Below are 27,208 nucleotides of genomic sequence, written 5' to 3' on the forward strand. Positions count from 1 at the left end.
TTGGATAGTTGGATAGGGTTATGATTACGAGAATAGGATTTACAGAATATGTGTTTGGTTAAGTATTTTGACTTTGATATTTGTGTTGAATATTTGATTAATATATATTTTTTATAAATAATTTATTAATATAATATTTTGTTGAATTTTGTTAAAATAATATATTATTATATATATAACTTATCAAGTTACATTTTAATAATACTAAATATTTTATTGGTAATTTTGTCACCCGTAGATATTAAGAAACAAAAACCCATATTAATTTCAAGTACTAATCCAATTGTCTAAAAACATCATATTAATACATATATGACAAAAGTACTAATTTAGAAACATACAATCTCTCTTAAACATATACTTCATTAACAACTACAAAAAAAAAAATTCAACGTATCATAAGTGTCAAAAGAGAACGCATGAAAAAGAGAAAGACTGCAAAAAAAAAAAATTCAAACGGTCAAGTGTCAGAAAAGTGTTGGAATAGAATTTTGAAAATCCTAGTCTAAATATTGAACCAAAAACTATTCTCAAAATCTGACTCAAAATATGGATGAAAATATTCATCCAAACGCAGCTACGTTATTTGAGAGACATGAAGCTAAAATTTTGCTTCTAATTTGTGGCATTAAATTTCTCTGTAGAAGTCCAATTTCAAGTCTTTGAACATGTGTGAATGTGAGACAAAAATGTTCATGGTATTTATGAGCTATAGACCAAACCATGTGAACTCACCTTTGAACTATTAAGCAACTTTTCTACAGATATCACTAGTAATATAACGCCATAAGTTACGGCCTTTCATGAAACTCCTCATGGCTTGATGATATTCGTATAATTAATTCAATCAAAGACAACATCAATAAGCTGACAATCTCAGAAGGAGCCATAAAACAGTAGAACCCATTAACGCACCAGCAAATAACACTTGATTAAACATAAATACTCCCAAAGTGCAAATTACTGCACCGACCAAACAACAATAACAACACCAACAAGCAACAAATTTAAAACAGCCTTGCAAATTTCTAATCTTACACAACACCCTAAATAAAATCCTGTAGGTTTGAAAACTTACAATGTGTACTGCTATTACTCGGTACAATCTCTTAATGGTCTAAAATTGAAGTCTGCAAGAAATACAGTCTGCTTATTGGTAATTATTTGATCCCTTAATACAAACACAGGACCTTTTATGTCTAGCATCTGACAATTTCAATTAATCTGTTTCCAAGAAACTTTTTTCTGATTGCACATAATTTTGTTAAACATCTGTCATCTCCATTCGGTCAGTTGGAGATTCCATTGAGCAGAGAACTCCAATACTAACTACGATTCCAAGCACTCCTCAATCTCATCCTTGCACCTCTAGTCCTTCCTTCACACAGCAGTGAAGTTTCATAATCTCCAGCACTTCTCTGGCAAAGCCATCTTGACATATCATGTAGAGTCAATCCATCGCTAAACATGTCTTCAGTGGGTCGCTTGCTGTGAACATTTCCAGCAACATGATTCCGAAGCTGTACACGTCCCCTGACATCGACAAATCACTGCCCATACCATACTCTTGAAAAACATGTGTATTTATTGTTTCAGTTAACATTGGAGAGGTAACTTATTCTTAATGAATCTATGGCAAATATAAAATTAAAAGAATCAATACTGTAATGAATAGTACTGGTGCAACATAGCCAACAGTTCTTATCCAAACTGAGCTTGATTGAGTTTCAGAGGTGGTACTAACTGAGTGATCAGATAGAAATCTTGCTAGCCCGAAATCACCACATGAGCCACCAATCATGATTAAGTAGAACATGCTTGGCTTTAGATCACATGAACAAAGGTGGTTGGCAGTTGTGGTGAAGATATTCGATCGCAGAAGCCATCACATGGCTATGTTTAGTCTAAGCCCCTTTTTGCATAAGATTGCACCTTAACCGCAACTAACATTCCCATCTCCCTCAGAATTCCCTTGTACACAGTACCATAGCTTCCCCGTCCTATCATATTTGATGAAGAAAATTCATTAGTTGCTTTACTGAGCTCTGCGTAAGAAACCCTTGGGTATTGTTCTTCCATTTGTGACAGATTTCCAGATTTCCTTTTTCGTGTAAGAACAAGAATGAAGCATGCTGATACGATCAAACATGAACCAATAACTGGAATCAACACTTTGAGAAGAGTGATTTTCAGTTTCTTTGATCCTTTGGATTGGCATGATGGCAAATGCAGTTCATCTAAACCCCCACAAAGCTTCTCATTGCCAGTTATTGAAAATTCTGTTGTGTTGCTGAAAATTCCTTTAGTTGGTACCTCACCCTCAAACTGATTAACGGACAAGTTTAAGTACTCCAAAAAAGAAAGATTCTCCAGAAATTTTGGAATCTGGCCTGACAGATTGTTGCTAGAGAGATCTAACTTTTTAATGCTTCTCAAAGAAATCATAGAAAAAGGAATGTTTCCGTTGAAAGAATTGTCTTTCATAGAAAGAGATTCCAAGCTTGTACAACCTCCTATACTATCCGGAATCTTGCCAGAAAAATTGTTTTTAGATACATTCAAGAAAACAAGATTCTTCAAGTTGCCAACTTCTGAAGGAAAAGGGCCGCTGAGAAGATTATCATAGAGGCCCAAGTAAGTTGACAGGGTTGTTATGCCAAGAATTTCTTGAGGCACGGAACCAGTGAATTTATTGCTGGAGACAGACAACATAATCAAATTCTGACAATTGCCAAGGGAGGAGGGTATATTGCCATGCAAAAAATTCGATCCCAAATCAAGATGGTATAGTAGTGTAAGATTTCCTAGAGAGGTGGGAATGCTCCCTTGTAAATTGTTATCATTCAGGTAGAGTATTTGTAACTTTTTAAGCTGACTAACACCATGTGGAATAGTGCCTGATAATTGGTTAACGTCCATAGCTATTCTATCTAGTCTGAAAAGATTAGCTATTCCTGGAGGTATGGAGCCAGATATTTGATTCTCTGTAAACACAAGGAATGTCAATGTTGTTGAGAGGTTGGCTATAGAACTTGGCAGCACTCCTCCAAATTGATTCTGATAAAAAGCAAGCAGTTCTAATTTGCTGCAGTTTGTTAGAGAAGTTAAAAACTCAAGATCATTGGCTTCCCCAGTTCCCAAAAGATTTGTCGCCACCTGTAACCAACTCAGATTCTTAAAGGCACTAAAATCAATCGACAGTTTACCAATGAAACTGTTTTCAGCAACGTCAAACTCTACCAGTTTTAAAGCATTGGAAAACGAATCTGGGAGAGGACCAGTAAAATTGTTATCATAATTCCGAAATACTTTCAGATTGGGTAAAGTGAAACCGATGTTAAGGGGTATATTTCCAGTGAAAGCATTTCTCGATAAAGAAAGTGACTCAAGGGAAGAGATGTTATAAATTGAAGGAGGAACCATACCAGAGTAATTATTACTATGCACGCTGAGATAATACAATTTTCTTAGTCGCCCTAGGCTGTCAGGAATCCGTCCTTTCAGATTATTCTCTTGTAAATCAATTCTTTGCAGAGCTGAAAGATTTCCAATGGAAGCTGGGAGTTCTCCTGTCAGATGATTGTTAAGGATGTGAAGTCTCTCCAGCTTCAACAAGTAGCCGAACTCTGGTGGGATTAATCCTACAAGGTGGTTGTAATCGGCAACAAAGTCCGTGAGCTTAGAGCAACGAGACAAATTTGATGGTATGTTAAACGAGAAGGAATTGTTGGCCAGTACTAGAATTTGAAGCCTGGACAGACGACCAATTTCCTGAGGAATTTCTCCATATAAGCTGTTGCCGTCAAGGTATATGGATCTCAGGAAGCTGAGATTCCCTATATAAGGTGACAAGCGACCTCTTATGCTTTGGTAACTTAGGTCCAACACAGTGACCCTTTGGTGCCGTCGGCCACATGTTATGCCTCTCCACTGGCATAATTTTACAGAATTGTTCCAAGAGCTTGTGACTCCTCGTTGATCCTGAAGCTGTGTCTTTATGGCTAGCAAGGCTAGACGGTCTGTCTCGTTTGCATTAATTGTGGGGGTGAAAAAGCTAGAAAATAGAAGGAAGCTGCCGCACCACAGCAGAATGGCATGGCAGCTAATTGAAGTGATCATGTTTGAAGGCACAGATTAATTAGAAAGACAAATGTTGTTCCCAAATTGTTGATGCTGATTTAAAGTTGATGTTGAAGGTTGATGCTGTGCTGGAAGTGCAATCTGCTGGAACCAAAAGCTTGAAGATATTTTGATGCAAACAGAAATGGCGTGCATGGTGCTGTTTTTAGTGCAGTAGTTTAGGATGATTTGTCAACTTTTGTGTTATATTTGGCTTAGGTAAACTCAGCTTATTTTGAGGCTTTGTGTCTCCAATGTGTAATGTAGTTGTTAGATTTGTGTGGATTAGCTGGGATTATGTAAAAGACTTACTGACAGTGGTTGTAACAGTAAGCAAAAGGCATATTATATTCAGTTTTTGTTGGCTAATGAAATACAGATTAGTTCTCTTCAGTTCTTCTTTTCTTTGCACATCCGGCATAAGCTTAAACACTGACATGGTATCAGAGCTTGATTAACAAACCATCATCTAAGAAACTCAAAATCAACCTGCGAATCACCATCAAACTTCAACCTTTTGAAAGAACAACTCTGTCCTAAAAACTGCAACCTGGTTTCCATGGCAGCTCAGTCGGCTTCTCTCTCACCTCTAGTGTTTAATGGGGACCAATATCACATTTGTGCTGTTAGAATGAAAGCCTATCTAAGAGGGCAAGGGTTGTGGCAGTATGTGGAAGAGGAGCAATAGCCACCGCAGCTTGGTCCAAACCCCACTCTGAATCAGATGAGGATGTATGAGGAAGAGATGTCAAAAGCTCCAAGAGCCCTTTCTCATATACACTCTGCAGTAACAGACCTTGTGTTTACAAGGATAATGGCGTGTGAAACTGTAAAAGAAGCATGGGATAGGTTGAGGGAGGAGTTCATGGGAAGTGACACAACCAGAAATATGCAAGTGATGAACCTGTGGAGAGAGTTTGAGATGTTGAGAATGCAGGAGATGGAGAAAGTTAAAGAGTATGTAGACAGGCTTATGAGTGTGGTGAATAAGATTAGATTGTTGGGAGTTGAGATGAGTGATAAGATGATAGTTGAGAAAGTGTTAGTTAGCTTACTCGAAAGGTTTGAGTCCAAGATATCTTCCTTAGAAGATTCAAAGGACCTCTCCCAAATCAGCCTCACCGAATTAGTCCATGCACTGCAGGCTCAAGAACAGAGAAGACTGATGAGACAAGAAGACTCCAATGAAGGTGCAATGATGGCTGCTCAAAAGGGAATGAATATGCAGGGAAGCAATAGGAAATATGCTAGAGACAAGAGAGGAAAAGAGAGAACTGGTGGACAGTGGGGAAAACCGAGTGGAGGAAGGAATTATCCACCATGTTCCCACTGCAAAAGAAAGGACATCCAGAAAATAGGTGATGGTTTAGACCTAGGATCCAGTGTAGAGGATGCAAACAGTTCGGGCACATTGAAAAGGTGTGCAAGAACAAAGGTGCACAACCATCACAACAAGCACAAATTGTAGAGGATCAGCAGCAGGGCAGTGAACCTGAGCAGTTGTTTGTAGCTTCATGCTACTCAATGCAGACCAACGATGATGTTTGACTGATAGACAGTGGTTGTACTAACCACATGGCAGCAAATTTGGAGAACTTTGTCAGGCTAGATAGAACCTACAGGTCCAAAGTCAAGGTTGGAAATGGTTATTATGTGGAAGCAAAAGGGATTGGAGATGTGGCAGTCCAAACTCAAGTAGGTACTAAGATTATTTCAAGTGTTCTATTTGTACCAGAAATTGCACAAAATCTGTTGAGTGTAGGTCAAATGTTAAAGAAGAATTACACTTTACATTTTCAAAACCATGCTTGCATTATAAAGGATTGTGAGGGAAATGAATTAATGTGTGTTAGAATGCTGGGAAAAAGCTTCCCGGTAGAGTGGAAAAGGATAGAAAATTTAGCACTAACTAGTAAGGTTGAAGAGTCAGAATTGTGGCATAAAAGGTTTGGCCACTTTTATTACTTGGGAATCAAAGAACTCAAGTCAAGAGACATGGTGTTGGATCTGCTCGAAATAGAGGAGAAAAGGACCTTATGCACTGCCTGCCAACTTGGAAAACTTAGCAGGCCATCATTCCCTTCGGATCAAGCCTGGAGAGCAAGTCACAAGCTGCAATTGATCCACACTGATGTGTGTGGTCCTATGAAGACTGAATCTTTAAATGGTAGTAGGTACTTTGTACTCTTCATTGATGATTATTCAAGGGTGGCCTGGGTGTATTTTCTAAAGCAGAAAAATGAGGTGGCTGCTGTGTTTAAAAGGTTCAAGCTGCTGGTGAAGAATGAAGCTGGAACATTGATCAAGACCATAAGGAGTGACAATAGGACAAAATACACCTCAAATGAATTCAGCACAATTTGCAATGAAGCTGGAATTCAGCATCAGTTCATAGCCCTGTACACTCCTCAGCAGAATAGTGTTTGTGAGAGAAGAAACAGAAGCATTATGGAAATGGCCAGATGTATGATGGCTGAGAAGAATCTTCCTAAAGTGTTTTGGGTTGAGGTTGTTAATACATCAGTTTTCCTCCTGAATAGGTTGCCCACCAAGGCAGTCAAACACCAAACACCAATTGAGGCATGGGGTGGAGTTAAACTAGCTGTGGGGAGTTTGAAAGTATTTGGAAGCATAGCCTATGTCATGATTCCAACAAGCAAGAGATCCAAGTTGGATGATAAGGTTGAAGTTGGGATATTTATAGGTTACAGCAGCAACACTAAAGGCTATAGAGTCAAGGAAGATTGTAATCACAAGGGATATAAATGTTGATGAAAGTGCAGTCTAGAACTTGGAAGAGAAAAGAATTGATGTGCAAGCTAAATCAAGATAGGAAGAGATGAATGAGGGGCTATTCCGAGAGGTAGATTCTGATGAGGATGAAGAACATGCGGTAAGAGGGACTAGATCCCTGGCTGATGTGTACGAAAGGTGTAATGTGGCAGTGGTGGAACCTAGAAACTACTATGAAGCAGCCAAGTCTGAATTGTGGAAGGCTGCAATGCAGGAGGAGCTCAGCATGACTGATAAAAACCAAACCTGGAAATTGGTACCAAGACTTGAAAAAAGGAAAGTAATTCAGGTGAAATGGATCTTCAAGCTAAAAATCAATCCTGATGGCTCAATCTACAAGCACAAAGCAAGGCTGGTGGCCAAGGGTTTTGCACAGCAACCAGACATTGATTTTTCAGACACATTTGCCCCGGTAGCCAGGCAAGACACAATCAGGATGTTGCTAGCACTTGCTGCCCAATTTAACTGGAAAATTTTCCAGCTAGATGTCAAATCAACATTCCTGAATAGGTGGATATCAGAAGAGATTTATGTGGAGCAACCTGAAGGCTACAAGGTTGAGGGAAAAGAGGATCATGTGTACCTGCTGAGGAAAGCTTTGTATGGTTTGAACCAGGCCCCTAGAGCCTGGTACAGCCGAATAAATGACCATTTGTGCAGTCTTGGTTACACTAGAAGTCCCAATGAACACACTCTCTACATTAGGAAAACTGAAAGGGGATTGGCTGTGATCTCTCTCTATGTTGATGATTATTGGTAACAGGGAGCAATCCTGAAGAGTTGGACTGGTTTATGTCAGCCATGGAAACTGAATTTGAAATGACAGATTTGGGATTGCTGAAATACTTCCTAGGCATCAAGATAAGTCAAACTACAGATGGGATTTTTGTGTGCCAACAGAGGTATGCAACCGAGATTCTCATGAAGTTTGGAATGGAGAATTGTAAACCAGTGGATACCCCACTGGTTCCCAACCTGAAACTGAGCAAAACTGATGGTGCAGAGAGAGTGGATGAAAGGAATTATAGGAGTTTGGTGGGATGTTTGCTATATTATACAGCCACCAGACCTGACCTTATGTTCACTGCAAGTTACCTTTCCAGGTTCATGAGCAACCCAAGTGAACTGCATTTTAAGGCTGCTAAACGTGTGCTGAGGTATGTGAAAGGAACCATCATGTTAGGCATTTGGTTCAAGAAATCCGAAAATCTGAAATTGTTGGGGTATACTGATGGTGACTGGGGTGGATCCCTGGATAATGCAAAGAGTACCTCTGGCTATGTATTCTACTTAAATCAGGGTGCAATTTGTTGGTTGTCAAGGAAGCAGGAGACTGTGGCACAATCTACTGCTGAAGCTACATATGTTTCTGCTACAGTTGCAGTGAATCAGGTTGTATGGCTTAGGAAGATGCTGGATGATTTGCAGCAAGTGCAGGGTGGTCCTACATTAATCTTGTGTGATAACCAGTCAGCTGTGGCCATGGAAAAGAATCCTGTACTCCACGGCAGAACTAAGCATATCAAGATCAAGTATCATGCAGTAAGGGAAGCTGAACAATATGGTGAAGTGAGCTTAGTGCAATGCAAAGGAGAAGATCAAGTTGCTGACATTATGACAAAAGCTTTGTCCAAGTCCAAGTTTGAAGACTTAAGACTAAAACTTGGTGTTTCCAGCCAAAGCATCAAGGAGGAGTGTTGAAGGTTGATGCTGTGCTGGAACCAAAAGTTTGAAGATATTTTGATGCAAACAAAAATGGCGTGCATGGTGCTGTTTTGAGTGCAGTAGTTTAGGATGATTTGTCAACTTTTGTGTTATATTTGGCTTAGGTAAACTCAGCTTCTTTTGAGGTTTTGTGTCTCCAATGTGTAATGTAGTTGTTAGATTTGTGTGGATTAGCTGGGATTATGTAAAAGACTTACTGACAGTGGTTGTAACAGTAAGCAAAAGGCATGTTATATTCAGTTTTTGTTGGCTAATGAAATACAGATTAGTTCTCTTCAGTTCTTCTTTTCTTTGCACATCCAGCATAAGCTTAAACACCAACAGTTGAATTGAAGGACTTTATAGAGAAAGCCATGCAAGAAAAAAAGGGGATAAAATATTGTTGGTTCATATGGTTCTACTGGAGACTGATGAGGAAGAGAGATTTTGCAAAGGAAAGAGATGGCAGCAACATGAAAATGAGTGCTCTCTTTTTCATTCATAGAAAATGGATAATATATGTACAAAACCAGTCCACTGTTTTACCTAAAACATTGGATAATTTTTACACATTTGAATTTGAAATAAACTTACAACAAAATATGTCTTAATCACAACTAAAGTCAACTAAACATATCATAAAAACATAACAATAATTCATCAAAACAGTAGCTTTATACACAATAATTCATCACGTCTTAGTCATATATTTTTCCTTCTTTTTGTTTTTTTTTTCATAATTGTACAGTAGAAAGCAAAGGAGAAATTAAGCACTAACAACCACCCCATTTCATCCAAAACTTTATACCCACCATTGTCCATTTCCTGTGTGCAAGTGGAAACCAAGTGAGCTTCATCATCGATGAACACACACGACGGAATCATTATTTATATTATCCTTATGAATATATTCAAAAGCAGTGAGAAAGTGGAGAATGCGGGTGCCAACCCTTTCCAAAAACATAATTAAAAAAGTTAAAACACGGTGGGCTGTTGATAGTAATCAATAATGGAAGACTGAAGCCCTAATGGTTCATTTACTATAGTGATCCTTGAGGCATACATAGTCAACTGAGCTTATAATGAGTTTCAGAAGTGGGTAGTGAGTAGTGAGTAGGCCATTAGATAGAAATCTTGCTGATCCAAAATCACCCACTTGAGCAATCTTATCATGATCAAGGAGAACATTGCCTGGCTTGATATCACCGGTTGATTCGATTGCAGAAGCCATACCCTTTTTATCATTGTTATTCTGGTGCAGCCACTCCTCTAAACTTCCATTTAGCATGTACTTATAAACCAGAGCCTTAACTTCATTTCCTTCAAAGTTTATGCTTGAGGAAATAGAGATCAACAGTCGTAAAGGTTTTCTCATAAGAATGAAGTAATGAAAAGAAATGCAACTTAAATTAGATTTGCAATTCAGATAGGACCAGAAAAGAAATTATTTCTCAATCCTAGAGTTTGAAGGCGGGGCAGAATTTTTCAGAAGTACAGAGTTTCAAAGTTTTCTTAGGAGAATGATGAAATGAAATCTCAGAATAGATTATTTGAGCATTTAGCTTAAATTTCCTAATGTTTCATAATATATATATTTTTTTTAATTCTTAACTCACTAATACATTTTTATGCATGGAATGATTTGGGTATGGCATATAGGGCTTTTGTTATGATTGGTGTTGTTCCTTGGAATTCGATGAAATCGGGTTTTCTTCAAGGAGGTTGTTTTGCGATGACATTAGACTTGTTTAGAGAAATACCAATAGCTCCTACTGCCTCTGTATGGGAAGCCTTATTTGGGGACTGCAAGATTCATGACAATGTTGAGCTTGCAGGTGTTTGTAGCAGTTTGCCTGAGTTGGTACCTGAAAATCATGGAAGTTTAGTGCTTCTATTTAATGTGCATGCCAATACATGGACATGGGATAGTGTTTCTGAAGTAAGATAGTGTATGAGAGTTTCTGGACTAAAGAAAGAGCCGGGTTGTAGCTCAATCGAGGTAAATGGTATAATTCATAAGTTTCTAGCGGCAGATAATTCTCATTTCCTCTGCAAAGGAAATTGAAACTTCAATGGGTTAATATCTAATAAGCACAAGACTCAAGAAAGTAGAGGCCACGTTATGGTATCTAACATAGGCTTTGGGTACAGTACAATAATCTAATCTATCGAATCATAGTATTAAGAAACTTTTTCCTAGCAGTGCATAGTTTTGTCACAACATCTTTCATCTCCATTCTCTCTGCTGCAGATTCCATTGAGCAGAGGACTCCAGTTCTTACGACACAGATCAAGCACTCCTCAATTCTCTCTCTTCCCCCTTTATGACTAGCAAAATTGCCAACTTTCTCATCAAACAGAAGTGAAGGTTCAACAATCTCAATTACTTTTTCATCCAAAGCCTTCATAGCAAATCCGTGGAGAGTTAACCCATCGTTAAACATGTTATCAGTGGGTCGCCTTCCCGTGAACATTTCCAGTAACAGAATTCCAAAGCCGTACACATCTCCTTGCATACACACTTCACCGCCCATACCGTACTCTGAAAGAATAGGTGCATTCATTGTTTTAGCTGCATATGATAAAAAAGATCAAACCATAAACATGAAGTAGTTACCTGGAGCAACATAGCCAACAGTTCCTTTTATCCCAGCTGAGCTTGATTGAGTTTCGGAAGAGATACTAAGTGGGCAATCAGATAAAAATCTTGCTAGCCCAAAGTCACCCACATGAGCCACCATGGCATGATCAAGGAGAATGTTACTTGGCTTTAGATCACCATGAACGACTGGAGGTTGGCAATGATGATGAAGATATTCAACTCCATGGGCCACATCAATGGCTATGTTAAGTCTTTGAATGAGACTTAAATTACGCAGGTCAGGTTGATCATCGCTCTGGTGCAGCCAGTCCTCTAAACTTCCATTTTGCATGTTTTCATAAACTAGAGCCTTAAAGTCAGACCCTTTATAGTCTATGCTTGAGCAAATAGTGATAATTTTGACAAGATTTCGGTGACGAATGCTTCTTAGTGCTTGGCATTCTGCCAAAAAACTCTTGGAAGCCCCTTTTTGCTCAAGATTAAACACCTTCACTGCAACTAAGATTTTATTTTCACCCAAAGTTCCTTTGTACACCAAGCCATAGTGTCCCTGACCAATCATGTTTGATAATGAAAATTCATTAGTTGCCTTACTCAGCTCTGCAAAAGAAACAATTGGAAATTGTTCTTCCATCTGCAGCACGCTAGAAGGTTTCCGTGCCAATTTCCTTCTTCGAGTAAAAACAACAATGAAACATATTAATAAAATTAAACAAGCAGCAATCACGGAAATCAGTACTTTAAGCAAAGTGCTGGTTGATTTCATCGGTCTGTTGGTTTGGCTTTGGCATGATGGCAAATGCAATTCAGATACGCGCCCACAGAGCTTCTCGTTGCCAATTAGTGAAACATTTTCTGCCTTGCTGAAAACTCCTCTTGTTGGTACCTCGCCCTCAAAGTGATTGTAAGACAAGTCTACGAATTCCAAGAAGGATAAATTCTCGAAATATTTTGGAATCTGGCCAGCAAAATTATTCCCGGAAAGATTTATGCCTATGATGCTTCTCAAAGAACTTAGAGACTTGAGGAATACTTCCACTAAAAGCATTACCTCCCACAGCTAGAATTTCTAAGCTTGTAGAACCACCTAGAGTAGCAGGAATCCCACCAGAAAACCTGTTGTTAGATACATCCAAATATAACAGATTCTTCAAATTGCCCACTTCTAAAGGAAAAGAACCACTGACAAGGTTATCTGATAGGTCCAGCTGAAGAAGGCTTGTTATGCCAAGAATTTGTGGAGGCACAGTACCATTGATCAACTTATTTCGGGGTACCGACAACAGTATCAAATTCTGACAATTTCCAAGAGAGGAGGGTAAATTGCCTTGCAAATTATTGGATCCCAACGATAATTTGGTGAGTATTGTTAGATTACCAAGGGAGTCGGGAATGCTCCCTTCTAAATTATTATCTTCCAAGTTCAGAGCTCCCAAGTTTTTGAGTTGCCCAATACCATAAGGAATAGGGCCAGTAATAAATTTGTTAGACTCCAGACCAAAGGCATTTAGATTGACAAGATTTCCTATTCCAGGCGGTATGGTGCCAGATATTTGATTATACCCCATCGCTATTATTGTCATCGTTCTAGAGAGGTTGGCTATGGAATGAGGCAGCACCCCTCTAAATTGATTATTGTATAAACCCATGGATACGAATGTGCTACAGTTTGTTAGAGAGGTCAAAAAATAAAGATCATGTATCCCACTTCCCAAATAATTATCCCCTAAATTTAGCTCTACTGGATTCTTCAGACCGCTAAAATCAATTGACACTTCCCCACTAAGTTGATTATCAGCAAGGTTAAGCTCCACAAGATTTGAAGCATTGGAAAATGAAACGGGGATAGAACCAGTGAAGTTGTTTGCAGCAATACTAAATACTTTCAGGTTTGGAAGTGTGAAGCCTATATCAAGAGGTAGACTTCCATGGAATTCATTTAAGAGCAGAGCAAGCATCTCAAGGGAGGAAATGTTATAAAGTGAAGGAGGAACCATACCCGAAAATTTATTTGCAGCTGCGTTAAAAAAAGTTAAGCTGCTGAGTCGGCCAATGGTATCTGGAATTTTCCCGTTCAAGTTGATATTCTCTTTTATATCAATTCCCTGAAGAGCTGAAAGATTCCCAATGGAAGCTGGGAGTTGGCCATTTAGATGATTGTTATTAATGGACAGTATCTTAAGATTCAACAAATTTCCAATCTCCGCTGGAATTTCTCCCTCAAGGTTGTTTCTGTTGGCGAAAAACTGGATGAGGTTAGAGCAACGAGATAAATTGCTTGGAATTGTTCCGGAAAAGGAATTGTTGTCCAGTGCTAGAGTTTCAAGCGCAGAAAGACGACCGATTTCAGGGGGAATTTGGCCGTAGAGGCTGTTGTTTTGGAGATAAATGGACCTAAGGAAGCTGAGGTTTCCTATATAAGGTGATAAGGTACCTCCAATGCTCGACCGCTCAGGTTCAACTCCACGACTCTTTGGCGCTGTAGGCCAGCAGTCAACGAAATAGAGACAACAACAGGAACAAAATATTATAGTAAACAAAATCAAACAGTAACAAAAAAATAATATGCACCAATTTACTCTGGTTTACCTAATATGGGCTACGTTCAGCTGAGTCAATATTATACAATATCCTCACCTCTCCGTTTACAATAAATGAATTACTCTCACACGCATATAAAGAGAAAATATGTTTATATACTAGGTTTAAAAGATAAAACTAGTTTTACAAGGATTCTATTCCTAAGCTCAACTTAAAAAGAGTTAGTAACTTAAAAGAAATCTACAGCAGTTATACATGGAAAACCCAAAACCGCCTACGGGTCAAGGGGCTGCCCCTGTGACCCCGTCTGATCAATGGGAGGGGGCACCCGTTCGCTGACTGGGAACGGGACCCCGAGTGCGTCTCCGTTACCATTAATGCTGAAGTAGTCGACAACTCCAATAAGAAGTAACACTTTTCCGTCGCACAAGTCCACAAACCGTTCCATGAACTCGTGGCTCCAAGTGGATCGTGAATGTGATTTATGGCCAACAATCGAGACGATCTGTTTCACTTGCTTTGGCTACGGTAACAAGCACAGAGGAGGATGACTAGGTCTCTCATTGAATGTAGAGTGCCAAGGAGCTTCATCAATTACAGTAGAAAGGAACTTGAATACTGAGCTGGACACCATTTGCATTTCATCCCAAGCTTTATAGAGCCCAGCTGCCGACAATATATATTTTTTTTTCCCCAGTGTTGGGAAACTCAAGGCAGCCTCCCCTTCAATATAACTTTTTCAGTTGGCTATTCTGATATAAGATTTCCTGATGAAATGTAAAACAAAACATGATAGATAGGCTTATAATTTTATATGATTATCCAATCATCAATGGAGACTGCCCCGCATGAAGACTCGCCTCGGCCTTACATTGTTGAATTTATGAAAGAAAATACAAACTTGTCATGAATAAGGAAACTTTGAAGCCGGCTGCGGTGAGGATCCCTTACTTTATCAATATAAATGTTTTAGGTTTGGAAGACTGAAGCTCCTCTATACAGTAGATTTCCATCTCCACAGTGGAACAAGGTCTAGAAAGATACAACACGACTTATTGTTTGGCTTCTAAACTAGTAAACGACGTGTCATTTAATAAATTAAGCGAGATGTATCACGTCGTTTGTCGAAGATACAGAACGACAAGTCTCCACTCTTTCCGAAAACAAAAACCGATAAAAGCGCAAGTTGGTGGCTGAGGATAAACCCACAACTCATGGAAACTCTGGGACCCCACTTATTTCTCTTCCACGTCACCAAACCCAATTCCTTAACTGTCGATAACGGTCATCGTGACCACCTAGTTTCTCTCTAATCAGTCAATGCTCAACTATAAAACAAACTAAAGCAAATCCATCATGCTCCGTAAGGCCTGTTCTTTGACCCTTACTCGGCCAGCAAGCTCTTCAAAGCCTCTCTCGTCATCTTTTTCCAGCCTTGAGTATGCTCGAAAGTGTTCGATCATATTCCCAGCCAAATCTCTACACATTCAACACCCTATTCGCGTTTATTCGTCGAGCTCTGAACCCATTCAAAGTGTTAAAATCTTTTTGGAAATGCTTATGAGTCTCCTTATTATCCAAACAAATTCACGTACCCTTTTAATCAAAGCGGCTGGGGACTTAGTGGTTACATGTAGGGCAAGTTTTTCATGGAATGGTAATTAAGTCCTCTCTTGCTGATGATATATTTATTCTTAATTCACTAATACATTTTTATACGTCATGTGGGGATTTGGATATGGCATATAGAGTTTTTGTTGATTGATAAAAAGATGTTGTTTCTTGGAATTCAATAATCTCGGTTTTGTTCAAGGAGGTCGTTTTGAGATGGCATTAGAGTTGTTTAGAGAAATGGAGGTAGCGAATGTTAAGCCTAATGATGTAACAATGGTGGGTCTTTTATCAGCTTGTGCAAAGAAAAAGGATTTGGAGCTTGGGAGCTGGGTTTGTTCTTATATTGAAAAAACGAGATAAAAAAGGACTTGACTATGAGTAATGCGATGCTTGATATGTATGTAAAATGTGGAGTTTGGAAGATGCAAAAAGATTGTTTGATAAGATGAAGAAAAGATATATTTCCTGGACGACCAGTTGATGGGTATGCAAAAAGGGGGAGTACGATGCGCTAGATGTGTTTTAGATGCCGTGCCAAAACAAGAGATTGCTATATGGAATGCCCTCATATCAGCTATGAACAGAATGGGAAACCGAAAGAGGCTTTGGCCGTTTTCCTGAGTTGCAGCTCAGCAGAATGTGAAGCCAGATGAGGTCACTTTTGTGAGTATTCTGTCGCCTGTGCTCAGTGGGAGCAATGGATGTAGGTGGAGCGATCCATGCCAACATAAAGAACCAAGTGTAAGTTAATTGTTATCCCACCTCACTCATGACATGTATCGAAGTGTGGGAATCTTGAGAAGGCTCTTGAGGTATTTATTCAGTGAAGAGGAGGAGTATTTGTTGGAGTGCCATGATTGCTGGTTTGGCTATGTATGGGAAGGGGAAAGCTGCTATAGATTGTTCTTTAGAATGCAAGAAGCTAAGGTCAAGCCCAACGCTGTGACTTTACCAATGTACTATGTGCCTGTAGTCACACAGGTTTAGTGGAGGAAGGCAGGATGTTTTTAATCAAATGGAGCCAGTTTATGGGGTTGTGCCAGGATTAAGCACTATGCTTGCATGGTTGATATTCTTGGGCGTGCAGGTCTTCTGGAAGAAGCTGCTGAACTCATTGAGAAAATGCCAATAACTCTAGTGCCTGTATGGGGGCTTTACTTGGGGCCTGTAAGATCATAACAATGTTGAGCTTGCTGAACAGGCTTGTAGCCGGTTGCTGGAGTTGGAACCTGAAAATCATGGAGCTTTAGTGCTTCTATCTAAATATATGCCAAAACAGGGAAATGGGACAATGTTTCTGAACTAAGAAAGCGTATGAGAGTTTCTGGACTTAAGAAAGAACCGGGTTCTAGCTGTATTGAGGTCAATGGTATAATTCATAAGTTTCTAGCAGCAGATAACTCTCACCTCTCTGCAAGGAAATCTATTCGAAGCTAGATGAGATATGGCAAGATTAAATCCTTGGGGTATGTACCGAACAAGCCACCTTTTGCAACTTGTTGAAGAAGAAGACATACAAGAGCAAGCCCTAAACCTTCAAGTGAAAAGTTAGCTATTGCATTGGGTTGATTAGTGCGAACCATCTCAACCTATCCGGATTGTGAAGAATCTTCGTGTTTGTGGGGACTGCCACTCAGTTGCTAAGCTCATATCTAGGCTTTATGATAGAGAGATATGTTGAGGGATCGATATCGATCTCATCATTCAGTGGAGGACAGTGTTATGCATGGATTATTGGTGAATATGGGAAAAATTGGCTGCAACAATCATCTCGAACCAAAAAATGGAAACTTGGTAGTTTTCTGAAGCATCAGGAAATCCTCAGAATTTTAGTATATCAAACAGATGAAAAGGATGATTAAGAAAGAAAATAATTTAATTTTTCCCTGAATTTTGTAGAAGTAAAAACAGAGGCCAAGTTATCTAATTGTCCGACTCTTGAAGCAATTCAAGGTGAATCAGTTGGAAGTATGTAGTATGGAGAGTTGAGTTGCCCACTGTGAGGAGTTGAGAATTTCTTCAACTTCTATAGTAAGTGCTAAGAACTCTCATAGCATAAATTTCACTTAATGCAGTTCTTCCTCTGAAACATGTATTCGATCTCTGTATTCAGACTGTGCATGCATGACTGGCATTCATATTTAGTCAAATCAATGCATGCCCCCTTTAGTTTGGAGGAATCTGTAATTATGCAAGTTGTACCCGGCTTTAACTGTGATGTTGAACAAAGAAACAAAAATTAAAACTGTAGATACTCTTCCTTGATGTCTTTCTTGTTATTTCTGAAAACTGACTATCTATACTTCAATCCCATTTGTAATTTTAAGTAAACCACACTCACTCTCTGATTAAATGTAATGATCCCATAGACCACTTAAATGACCCTTTACAATCAAACTGATGGTAATGCTTAGAAATCTAGTTCTTGAAGCAGAGTTGTAGAGAGCTTTGAACTGAACAATAAAGATATGTCGTAAACCAACTTAGAACATAACAGCGTGTCTTGACATAATGCTCTTCTCATTCATCCATGATTAATTTTTATTTATATTTTCAATAAGACTCATGAGATGGGAACAATTTAGACAGACTAGATGGAATTTCCTTGTCAAATAAAGCATTGCTCAAGCTCAAATTTCAAAGCCTGGATGAGCGGCCGACTTCTGGAGGAATTCCTCCAGAGGAGTAGTTGTTTGCAAGGTTCAGGTACTCAAGGAAAGAAATATTTCCGATAAAAGGTGATACAAATCCAACTAATTTCTGCTCACTCAGGTCCAACCCAGTGACCCTTTGGTGTTTGCGGCTGCCAGTGACTCCAAACCATTGGCAGAAATGGAGAGACTCATTCCAAGGGGAGAAATCAGTTACTACGGACTTGAACGTGAGCAGTGCAAGTCTATCAGTCTCATTTGTGGCTGCCAGAGTAGAGACCATAACCAATGATTTTAACAAGAAGAGAGTATTGAAGGTAACTGAGAAGAAGAGGCTTAGACTCATCCCGGGAAAGGATGAGCAAGTCTTTGCTGCTGAGTGGAGATGAATATGTTACAAAATCATGGATATGTATAGGCAACTAAACAACTTTCTACTGAAAACACTCTTCTCAAGAGACTAGGTACCAACCACTAATACAAAAGGTCAGTACCAATCTCATCTGTTTTTTTCCAGGGAGAGAGATATCTCTGAGGGGGCGTTTGGTTGGGGGTTAAGTGGGATTACTGGGGTAATGTCATCTTATAGTACATGATTACCATATTTAGTTGTCAAGTAATATAAGATACCGGTAATCTTTAAATACCAATAATGGTTACTATTGGTAATATCAGAGGTAATCTGATTACCTCAATTTTCTTAGGTATTCTGAGATTACCAGGGTTATTTTTTTTATTACAATTTTATCCCTTATTAATAAAAGTTTTGGACAATAATACCCCTACTTTAAAACAAATTTACATTACTATCCTATTTCAATTTTACTCTTGTTTAATTAAAATTTTGGACAATAATGCCCTTATATTTAAAATCATTTACAGGCCACCACCACCACTGCCACCTAGCCACCACCAATTTATTCCCCATAACCAAACATATTAATATAACATATTCACCAACTAACCAAACATATTTTTCTAAAGATTTCCAGTAATCTTTTAAGGTAATATATCTTTCCAGTAATCCAATATTCTCAGTAATATAACATTCTTGAACCAAACGCCCCCTCAGGGTATCAATGCATTTTTCCAGCCGCAATCTTAAAAAAAAAAAAAAATGGAAAATAACCAAATAAATGTTGACACATTCTTAAGAGAAACGTTAGAAGTTGTATTTGTCTCACATCTCTAATTTGACAGATTTTTGTGGTGTATATACGTGGTTGGACTCTTTCCTCTCCTAAACTAGTTTTGGTTGGGCTCCTTCCTCCATTGAACTAGTTTTTTGGAGTGAATTCTACCCAAATCCGTTAAATAGGGCTTTCAAAGGGTTCCAGTACTGAATTTCTTTCCAGTTGAAGCTAGCTCTTTAACTAATGCATTCATTCATCCAGATTCTTTCACATAGCATTTCCAGAGTATATTTCAGTCTTAAACAAAAGTATATCTACGCCCCAGGAACTGATAACTATGGCTCTAGAAACTTGACATAGTAAGAACTGCTTCCTATATCCATCAGCCAAGGATACAGAACAGAAAAGCCTGAATTTTTTCTTAGAGTAATTGCTCATATGAAAATTCCTATTTCATTAATCTTTTAAGTCAGAGAGTTGCTTCCACAAGACTAGAGACTTGAAGCATAGGCAATTTTCTTAGGATGTGAAAGCTCTATACTAGAACCAGTCAAAAGATTTTGTATTAAATAAAATTTAACCTGCTTTTGACTATGTAAACTTGAGCAGCACCGCCCAGAGGTCACACTGAAAGGTACAGGACAAGAATACTAGTTAGTTTATAAATTTCTGCCTCCACTTACCCAGAAATTAAACAACTCTTCTTGGATGAGCTTAATTTTTTAACGGGTCAGCATTTGATCCAGGAATAATTCGTCCGTGCATCCAATGCACGTACAATAGTCGCATGAGTCAGAAGAATTGTTCCTGATCCAGGCAGAAAATAAGCTCCAGATGCACCTTTAAGCAGCTGTCCAGTTCATGGTAGCTGGGTAGGTGTTGTTTCAACATCTTACTCTAAACACAAGTTAACATTGAAAAGGTGAAAACGGAAGAAAAAAGACTGCACTAAATTAAACCTTAACGCCACTTTTGGGAATTTCTGATTCACAGGTCGGTAGGATTTGGTGGCTTTTAGTTTTCACAAGTGCATTTCACTTATTAAACAAGGAAATGTTTCGTTTTCTGCAATTTTCTTATCCCCCAAACAGACTCCTCGGGCTTTCTGTCCTCGATTTTGATGCAACTGGACAGTATTCAGAGATGAACTGAAGTGAATTACAACTAGTAGAATGACAACAATATCAAAAGCATAGGACCAAAAAAAAAAAAAAAAAAGAAGAAAATCGACCATTATTCCAAAACTTTATAAAATAGTAGTGCTTTAAATAATAAGGGTCACTTGAATTAAGGCTCCAATCGAGCCGAGGTGAGCTGAGTATTGAAAGCTCGAGCTTGGCTCGATTGAAATAGTCAAAGGCTCGAAGCATGTAAGCTCCATCAAATTTTAATTGTTGAGCTTGATAGATATATGATATGTTCGAACTCGACTTGAGTGCAACCGAATCAAAATCGAACTCAAGTTCAATGTGATTATAATCGAGTTTGAATTTAAGTAATTATTATTTAATCTATATATATAATATTAATATAAATTTTAAATTTTATATAATATGTTGAGCTCGAATAGGTTTACAAACTGCTTCAGTCGAGTATTATTAAAATTGAACTTGGCTCGATTGAAATAGTCAAATGCTCGAAGCTTGTGAGCTCGATCAAATTTTAATTATTGAGCTCGATAGATATATGATATGTTAGAACTCGACTTGATTACAATCGAATCAAAATCGAACCCAAGTTTGATGTGATTATAATGGAGTTCGAATTTAAGTAATTATTATTTAATTTATATATATAATATTAATATAAAATTTAAATATTATATAACATGTTGAGCTCGAATAGGTTCAGGAACTGCTTGAGTCGAGTATTATTAAACTTGAACGCGGCTAGACTTGACATGTAAACTCCTCGAGCTCGATTCAAGTTGAGTTCGAGCAGCTCTCTAGTGGTTCGGTCCGTTTGAAGGCCTTAAGGAAGTTTGATAGTAATCCAATGGCCCCGGGACGGTCCCATCAGTGCCCAACTTAAATTGGCTTTTATTATTATATTATTAAGATGATATCCTACGTGGCATGACTGACCAGTCAACATGATTGAGAATCCAAAAAAACGCATGCCATCCATGCCGTATGGTCAAACAGCCGAAATTCAAAGGGGCGGGAAACGCCTGTGACGTGGCAAACACCTGAGCCCACTGCCCACTTCCTCTCTTCAAGCTTCAATCACCTTTCCTTTTCATCAAACCATGAAAATGAATAATCAAAAAAGTTGATGCTCACCACTAAGTGGAACCCACGCATTAGCTGGATGATAAAGCCAAACATGTCATTTTTCTCTCTCTTTCGGTTCCTAACTTTTTTATTGCTTCATCTCTCTTTCCATTTCCGCCATTATAATTTGTTAGTTGACTATCTTAACTGTTATTCATGTTCAGAATCATCAAGAATTAGGTATATTCTCATTGTTTGTTCCCATCAGATCTTGTTTCTCACTTAAGACACAGGAGAGAATGTACATGACTGAGACGCGTGCTTTATTATTTATTATTATTTTAATTATTTTTTAGTTTTTATTTTTAAGCTGAATATACGTTAAAGTTTATTAAGTCGTTTGTTTGGTGGAGTTTCAGTGCAATGAGAAAAAATGGCTCTGTACAGTAAGGACGTGGATTCAGCATTCGAGGGTGCAGGAGCTACGGCGTATCCTTGTTATAAATTTGATTTTAGTTTAATCTTGTTCTTAAGTAGTGTAGCTTTTGTTTTCTGTTTAATCAGTGCGGATTTAATTAATGAGGTTTATTGTTTATTGGAAGATTAGATAAGTACTATAGCAATTTGTCTTGAAGCAATTAAAGTTCTTAATTTAGAAAAGTTTGGTTTTTGTCAGCACTTGATATTCTAATGTTGTTAATTGATGGATCATGATTTGTTTTGAAGTATGTTTTGTATCCTTAGCTTAATTATATATAGTGGTTTGGAAATTTGGTGCATTGAGAAACTGCGGTTGGTTCCTGTTCCTAAGTCCTCACATGGCAAATTCTATACTGGAAGTGCTTATATCGTTCTTAATGTAAGTTGTTATCAGATTTGGCTGATTTTTTCTACGAGTAGTGAGCATTGAATGTAGTTAGAAAATCGACGTTTACTTGATGTTTGAGGATTTTTTATTTTCTCCGGAATTGTTCGCTTAGTATGCATTCTGATGAAGTTTGTTCCACTTGTTTGTGGTTCATCTGGGACAGACCGTCTTGCTAAAAAGTGGCCCTCCTCAGTATGACATACATTATTGGCTGGGAAATGATTCCAACAAGGTAGGTTACAGTTTCCACTAAATTGTGTGGTTTTTAGTAGTTGATATGAGAGTTACTTGACATGAAATTTGGTTACTGGGTTTACATTTGACATCTTCATTCATATGTTAACAGTGTTTTAAGGCTGCATATTGTTTTGGCAGGCGGACTCAGCCTTGGCTTCAGATAAAGCCCTTGAACTAGATGCAGCTCTTGGCTCCTGTGCTGTGCAATATAGGGAAGTTCAAGGCCAAGAAACAGAGAAATTCTTGTCATACTTCAAACCTTGTATTATACCAGTTGAAGGAATATATTCTTCAGAAACAGGGAAATTGAATGGTGAAACATACAAAATCAGCTTATTGACATGCAAGGGAGACCACGTTGTTCATGTTAAAGAAGTAAGCTTGGTTTGATTTTAAATAGATGACTTGGTATGAACTTAAGTACACCGGTTAGCTGCCGTGTGCTGATCAAAAGAAAAAGGATTTAGCCAACTGCGTCGTAAAAGAAAAATCTGAGTTCACTGATTGAGACAATAGTCCAGTGATTCAGCTGCTCTTATGTAGTGTTTCTCGATGCCATTGTATTAATACTCCAATAAAAAATTATAAATTTATTATTGTTGATAGCTTATGAGTCATAGATTTGTGTTGTGTCCTGCATTCTTGTTACATCATACAACTTGTATGATGAAATCATTGGGTTTACTAAACTGTCTTATGCCTTGAAGCCAGATAATTTTGAGCCATGTGTTTCTTGTCTTGATGATGATATTGATCTTTCACTTTCACTTATTATACATACCTGCAATTCCAATATATTGACATGTTCTGCATGTTTTGTATCCTAATTCATAACAGGTGCCTTTTTCTCGATCATCCTTGAACCACAATGATGTATTCATACTTGACACTGCATCAAAAATTTTCCTCTTCAGTGGTTGCAATTCCAGCATACAAGAGAGAGCTAAAGCTTTGGAGGTTGTTAAATATATTAAAGAGAACAAGCATGGTGGAAACTGCGAGGTTGCAACTATAGGTTGGATTCTTTCCATTTCCAGATTTTCCTCAACTAAAGGATACTGCAGTTGTTAATTTTTTTGTTGCTACAGAGGATGGAAAGTTTGTCGGTGATTCTGATGTTGGTGAATTCTGGAGTTTATTTGGTGGTTATGCTCCCATTCCCAAGGACTTGCCTTCAAATGTTGAGCAATCCCAAACACCATCTACAACATTATTCTGGTGAGTTTTGCCTTGTTATTTGAGAGGCATCATTCAGAGTGTCAACTTGTTTTTGTTCCTCTGTACAGTAAAACCTGTACATGCAGAAAAGTGCAAATAGATTTCTTGTGGCTGAGATAAGAGAAGGAAGTTACATGTATATGTAAATTGAAGCATGTTAAATGGCTATATTAATAAATTCAGAAATGGATTTTTTTTCAAACCCAGTAACTTGTCTAAGATTGTCATCAACTCCCCCAGCTAGTTCTGTTCAGATTTGTTATGATCCAACTTATGTCTCTTCTTCTAAATTTTGTCTTTATTTTAAATTTAATGACATGCCTTACACTCAGTGATGCTTAAGGAGTTTTCATCTATAGGATAAATCTTCAGGGAAAATTATGTCAAATTGGAGTAAATTCATTCAACAAAGATATGCTTGAAAAAGATAAGTGCTATATGTTGGACTGTGGAACTGAAGTTTTTGTTTGGATGGGAAGAAATACCTCAATTACAGAAAGGAGGACATCAATCTCAGCTTCAGAAGTAAGAACTCTCTCCTTCTCCTCCAAATACATACACAGACTTGCTAGAGCTCTTTTGCCTTTTTACAAGGACTTCCCAACATACTGTGTTCTTTCTTATTCTTTAACTTCAAAATATCAGAGTCAAACTCTGTATTCAACCTCTTGAACGGTCACCGTATGGTGGAACAAAAATTTGTATTTCTGAAGAATCACTACAATGGACTGTGAGGTTACTCATTGAGAATAAACATGGAAATCTGTTGAATGTTTTGAGAATGTGTGATAAATACATGGAAGACTGTGCAAGTTGATGAATGTGATTGCTTACCTGCATTCTGGAGGGAGTGGTTTATGACCTACCATCTAGCTACTCTTTTACAGGATTTTCTCAGAAATCAGGGCAGGTCAACTGGGACACATTTAACCTTTTTAACTGAGGGATTAGAAACTGCTGTTTTTAAGTCTTACTTTGATAGTTGGCCTCAAACAGTGGAACCCAAGCTTTATGATGAAGGTCGAGAAAAAGTAGCAGGTATTGTACCTATTGTGGTAAAGAAAAGAAATTGGCTTTGTTACTAGTAGTTTTACACTCATTATTATATTTGTAAATTCCACTTTTACTTTTTTTCCCAGCAATATTCAAGCAACATGGTCATGATGTTAAGGAGCTTCCAGAAGAAGACTTCGAGCCTTATATAAATTGCAGAGGCATACTGAAGGTACCTTCTAACTTCTTTTCTGTTTTAAAGCCCATCTCTCTGAGTAAAGCATCTGATCCTATTTCTGTGCGGATGCAATGGTGAATATCAGGTTTGGCTGGTAAATGGTGATGAATTGTCCCTTCTTCCATCTCAAGAACAGACAAAGCTTTTCAGTGGGGATTGCTATATTATGCAGTACACTTACCCCGGCAATGGAAGGGATGAAAATCTGTTTTATGCATGGCTTGGTCGTGGGAGTGCAATGGTAGGCATGGTGTATCAGTAGAACACTTTTTATTGAATCCAAACTTTTAGCTGTGTTGCTTAACATGCTTATTGGTTTATGAACTATGTGTTTGAAAATTTGCATTGAAAGAGAAATTTTTTGCGATTAGAGACATCTCTTGATGAAAGGATGGAACATAGTGAATGAGAACAATTTGTTCTAATTCTATACTTCTTGTTTCTATAGCCCTCAGTTCCCTTTGGAAAAGCACAAAGTTTTAGGAATTACCCCCTTAAAGTGTATTAAGCTTCATGTTTCTAGTTAGTTGTAAACACTACAATTCGGCTTATCTTGGAACTTGAATTGAAATGAAGGCTAGTGTGGAACATCAGTAATTGTGCTCATCTACTTCTGAAAATGGATAACAAGAATTAGGACTTATTAAAAAGGAAGTATTACAAATATTTTGGAACTGGAACAGATGTGGGTTTGGTGTGTTATTCAATCATTTGTAAAAGACAAATGATTGGAAACTTTATATGGGCAGATCTTTTGAAAGACAACTTTACATGATGTGGTAAATTTGCTTAGAATGATGATCTTGTACTTGGTAGCTGGCTATCTGTACCAATAACATTTGGTGCGATCATGCAAAGCACATAATTTTTCTTGATAGGATAAGCATGAACTTATACCGCTCCTTTATTGCACATTGTTTATGGAAATGCCCCAATCTCTATTGATATTGAAAACTTTAGAAAAAAGACAAGAAGAAAGAACAATACTGCCCGCATAGATTTACTTGTAATACTGATTGCATTGAATATGAACAGGCTTGTAGCCGGTTGCTGGAGTTGGAACCTGAAAATCATGGAGCTTTAGTGCTTCTATCTAATATATATGCCAAAACAGGGAAATGGGACAATGTTTCTGAACTAAGAAAGCGTATGAGAGTTTCTGGACTTAAGAAAGAACCGGGTTCTAGCTGTATTGAGGTCAATGGTATAATCATAAGTTTCTAGCAGCAGATAACTCTCACCCTCTCTGCAAGGAAATCTATTCGAAGCTAGATGAGATAATGGCAAGATTAAAATCCTTGGGTTATGTACCGAACAAGTCCCACCTTTTGCAATTGTTGAAGAAGAAGACATACAAGAGCAAGCCCTAAACTTCATAGTGAAAAGTTAGCTATTGCATTTGGGTTGATTAGTGCGAATCCATCTCAACCTATCGGATTGTGAAGAATCTTCGGGTTGTGGGGACTGCCATCAGTTGCTAAGCTCATACTAGGCTTTATGATAGAGAGATATGTTGAGGGATCGATATCGATTCCATCACTTCAGTGGAGGACAGTGTTCATGCATGGATTATTGGTGAATATGGGAAAAATTGGCTGCATACAATTCATCTCGAACCCAAAAAATGGAACTTTTACTTGGCTAGTTTTCTGAAGCATCAGGGAATTCCTCAGAATTTTGTATATCAAACAGATTGAAAAGGATGATTAACGAAAGAAAATAATTTAATTTTTCTAGAATTTTGCTAGAAGTAAAGCAGAGGCCAAGTTATCTAATTGTTCCGACTCTTGAAGCAATTCAAGGTGAATCAGTTGGAAGTGTATGTAGTATGGAGAGTTGAGTTGCCCACTGTAGAGGAGTTGAGAATTCCTTCAACTTCATATAGTAAGTGCTATAGAACTCTTCATGACATAAATTTTCACTTAATGCAGTTCTTCCCTGAAACATGTATATTCGATCTCTGTATTCAGACTGCGCATTCATGACTATGGCATTCATATTTAGTCAACAATGCATGCCCCCTTCTAGTTGGGAGGAATCTTGTTAATTATGCAAGTTGTACCTTGGCCTTATACTTGTAAATGTTGAACAATAGAAACAAAAAATTAAAACTGTAGATACTCTTCCTTGATGTCTTTCTGTGTTATTTCTGAAACTGAAACTATCTATACTTCAATCCCATTTGTAATTTTAAGTAAACCACACTCACTCTCTGATTAAATGACTCTTTACAATCAAACTGATGGGAATGCTTAGAAATCTAGTCTTGAAGCAGAGTTGTGGA

At 38.0% G+C, this 27,208-nt stretch overlaps 3 protein-coding genes and 1 pseudogene across 3 annotated transcripts; 2 read left to right on the forward strand and 2 right to left on the reverse strand.

Annotated features, from left to right (window-relative positions):
- Positions 1-1,899: 1,899 nt before the first annotated feature.
- On the reverse strand, positions 1,900-4,119 carry LOC116129502 (LRR receptor-like serine/threonine-protein kinase EFR). Its single transcript, XM_031415239.1, has one exon. It carries the CDS (start codon positions 4,117-4,119, stop codon positions 1,900-1,902), a length of 2,220 nt encoding a protein of 739 aa, XP_031271099.1.
- A 6,578-nt stretch (positions 4,120-10,697) lies between these two features.
- On the reverse strand, positions 10,698-14,134 carry LOC116129506 (probable LRR receptor-like serine/threonine-protein kinase At3g47570). Its single transcript, XM_031415245.1, has 4 exons — positions 14,038-14,134; positions 12,270-13,697; positions 11,234-12,133; positions 10,698-11,158 (listed from the first exon to the last, which is right to left on the reverse strand). The coding sequence occupies exons 1-4, from the start codon at positions 14,132-14,134 to the stop codon at positions 10,782-10,784; spliced, it is 2,802 nt and encodes a 933-aa protein (XP_031271105.1). The 3' UTR covers positions 10,698-10,781.
- An 839-nt stretch (positions 14,135-14,973) lies between these two features.
- LOC116129508 lies at positions 14,974-26,610 on the forward strand (annotated as a pseudogene).
- LOC116129440 (villin-1-like) lies at positions 21,487-26,148 on the forward strand. Its single transcript, XM_031415174.1, has 12 exons — positions 21,487-21,610; positions 21,790-21,859; positions 22,130-22,229; positions 22,402-22,470; positions 22,614-22,850; positions 23,313-23,490; positions 23,564-23,693; positions 24,053-24,218; positions 24,581-24,731; positions 24,833-24,918; positions 25,010-25,174; positions 25,960-26,148. The coding sequence occupies exons 2-12, from the start codon at positions 21,804-21,806 to the stop codon at positions 26,146-26,148; spliced, it is 1,527 nt and encodes a 508-aa protein (XP_031271034.1). The 5' UTR covers positions 21,487-21,610; positions 21,790-21,803.
- Positions 26,611-27,208: the final 598 nt, after the last annotated feature.

The sequence above is a fragment of the Pistacia vera genome, unplaced genomic scaffold (genome assembly GCF_008641045.1).
Source record: "Pistacia vera cultivar Batoury unplaced genomic scaffold, PisVer_v2 Contig212, whole genome shotgun sequence".
Lineage (NCBI taxonomy): Eukaryota > Viridiplantae > Streptophyta > Magnoliopsida > Sapindales > Anacardiaceae > Pistacia > Pistacia vera.

Excerpts from the sequence above, each read along its gene's own strand:
- LOC116129502 (XM_031415239.1), bottom strand. The coding sequence starts at position 4,119 with ATGATCACTTCAATTAGCTGCCATGCCATTCTGCTGTGGTGCGGCAGC.
- LOC116129506 (XM_031415245.1), bottom strand. The coding sequence starts at position 14,134 with ATGGTAACGGAGACGCACTCGGGGTCCCGTTCCCAGTCAGCGAACGGG. Across the intron at positions 13,698-14,037 it reads CAGGGGCAGCCCCTTGACCC|CGCCAAAGAGTCGTGGAGTT; the intron begins GTAGGCGGTTTT and ends GCTGGCCTACAG. Across the intron at positions 11,159-11,233 it reads TGTTGGCTATGTTGCTCCAG|AGTACGGTATGGGCGGTGAA; the intron begins GTAACTACTTCA and ends CTATTCTTTCAG.
- LOC116129440 (XM_031415174.1), top strand. The coding sequence starts at position 21,804 with ATGGCTCTGTACAGTAAGGACGTGGATTCAGCATTCGAGGGTGCAGGA. Across the intron at positions 22,851-23,312 it reads ACGTTGTTCATGTTAAAGAA|GTGCCTTTTTCTCGATCATC; the intron begins GTAAGCTTGGTT and ends AATTCATAACAG. Across the intron at positions 23,491-23,563 it reads CTGCGAGGTTGCAACTATAG|AGGATGGAAAGTTTGTCGGT; the intron begins GTTGGATTCTTT and ends TTGTTGCTACAG.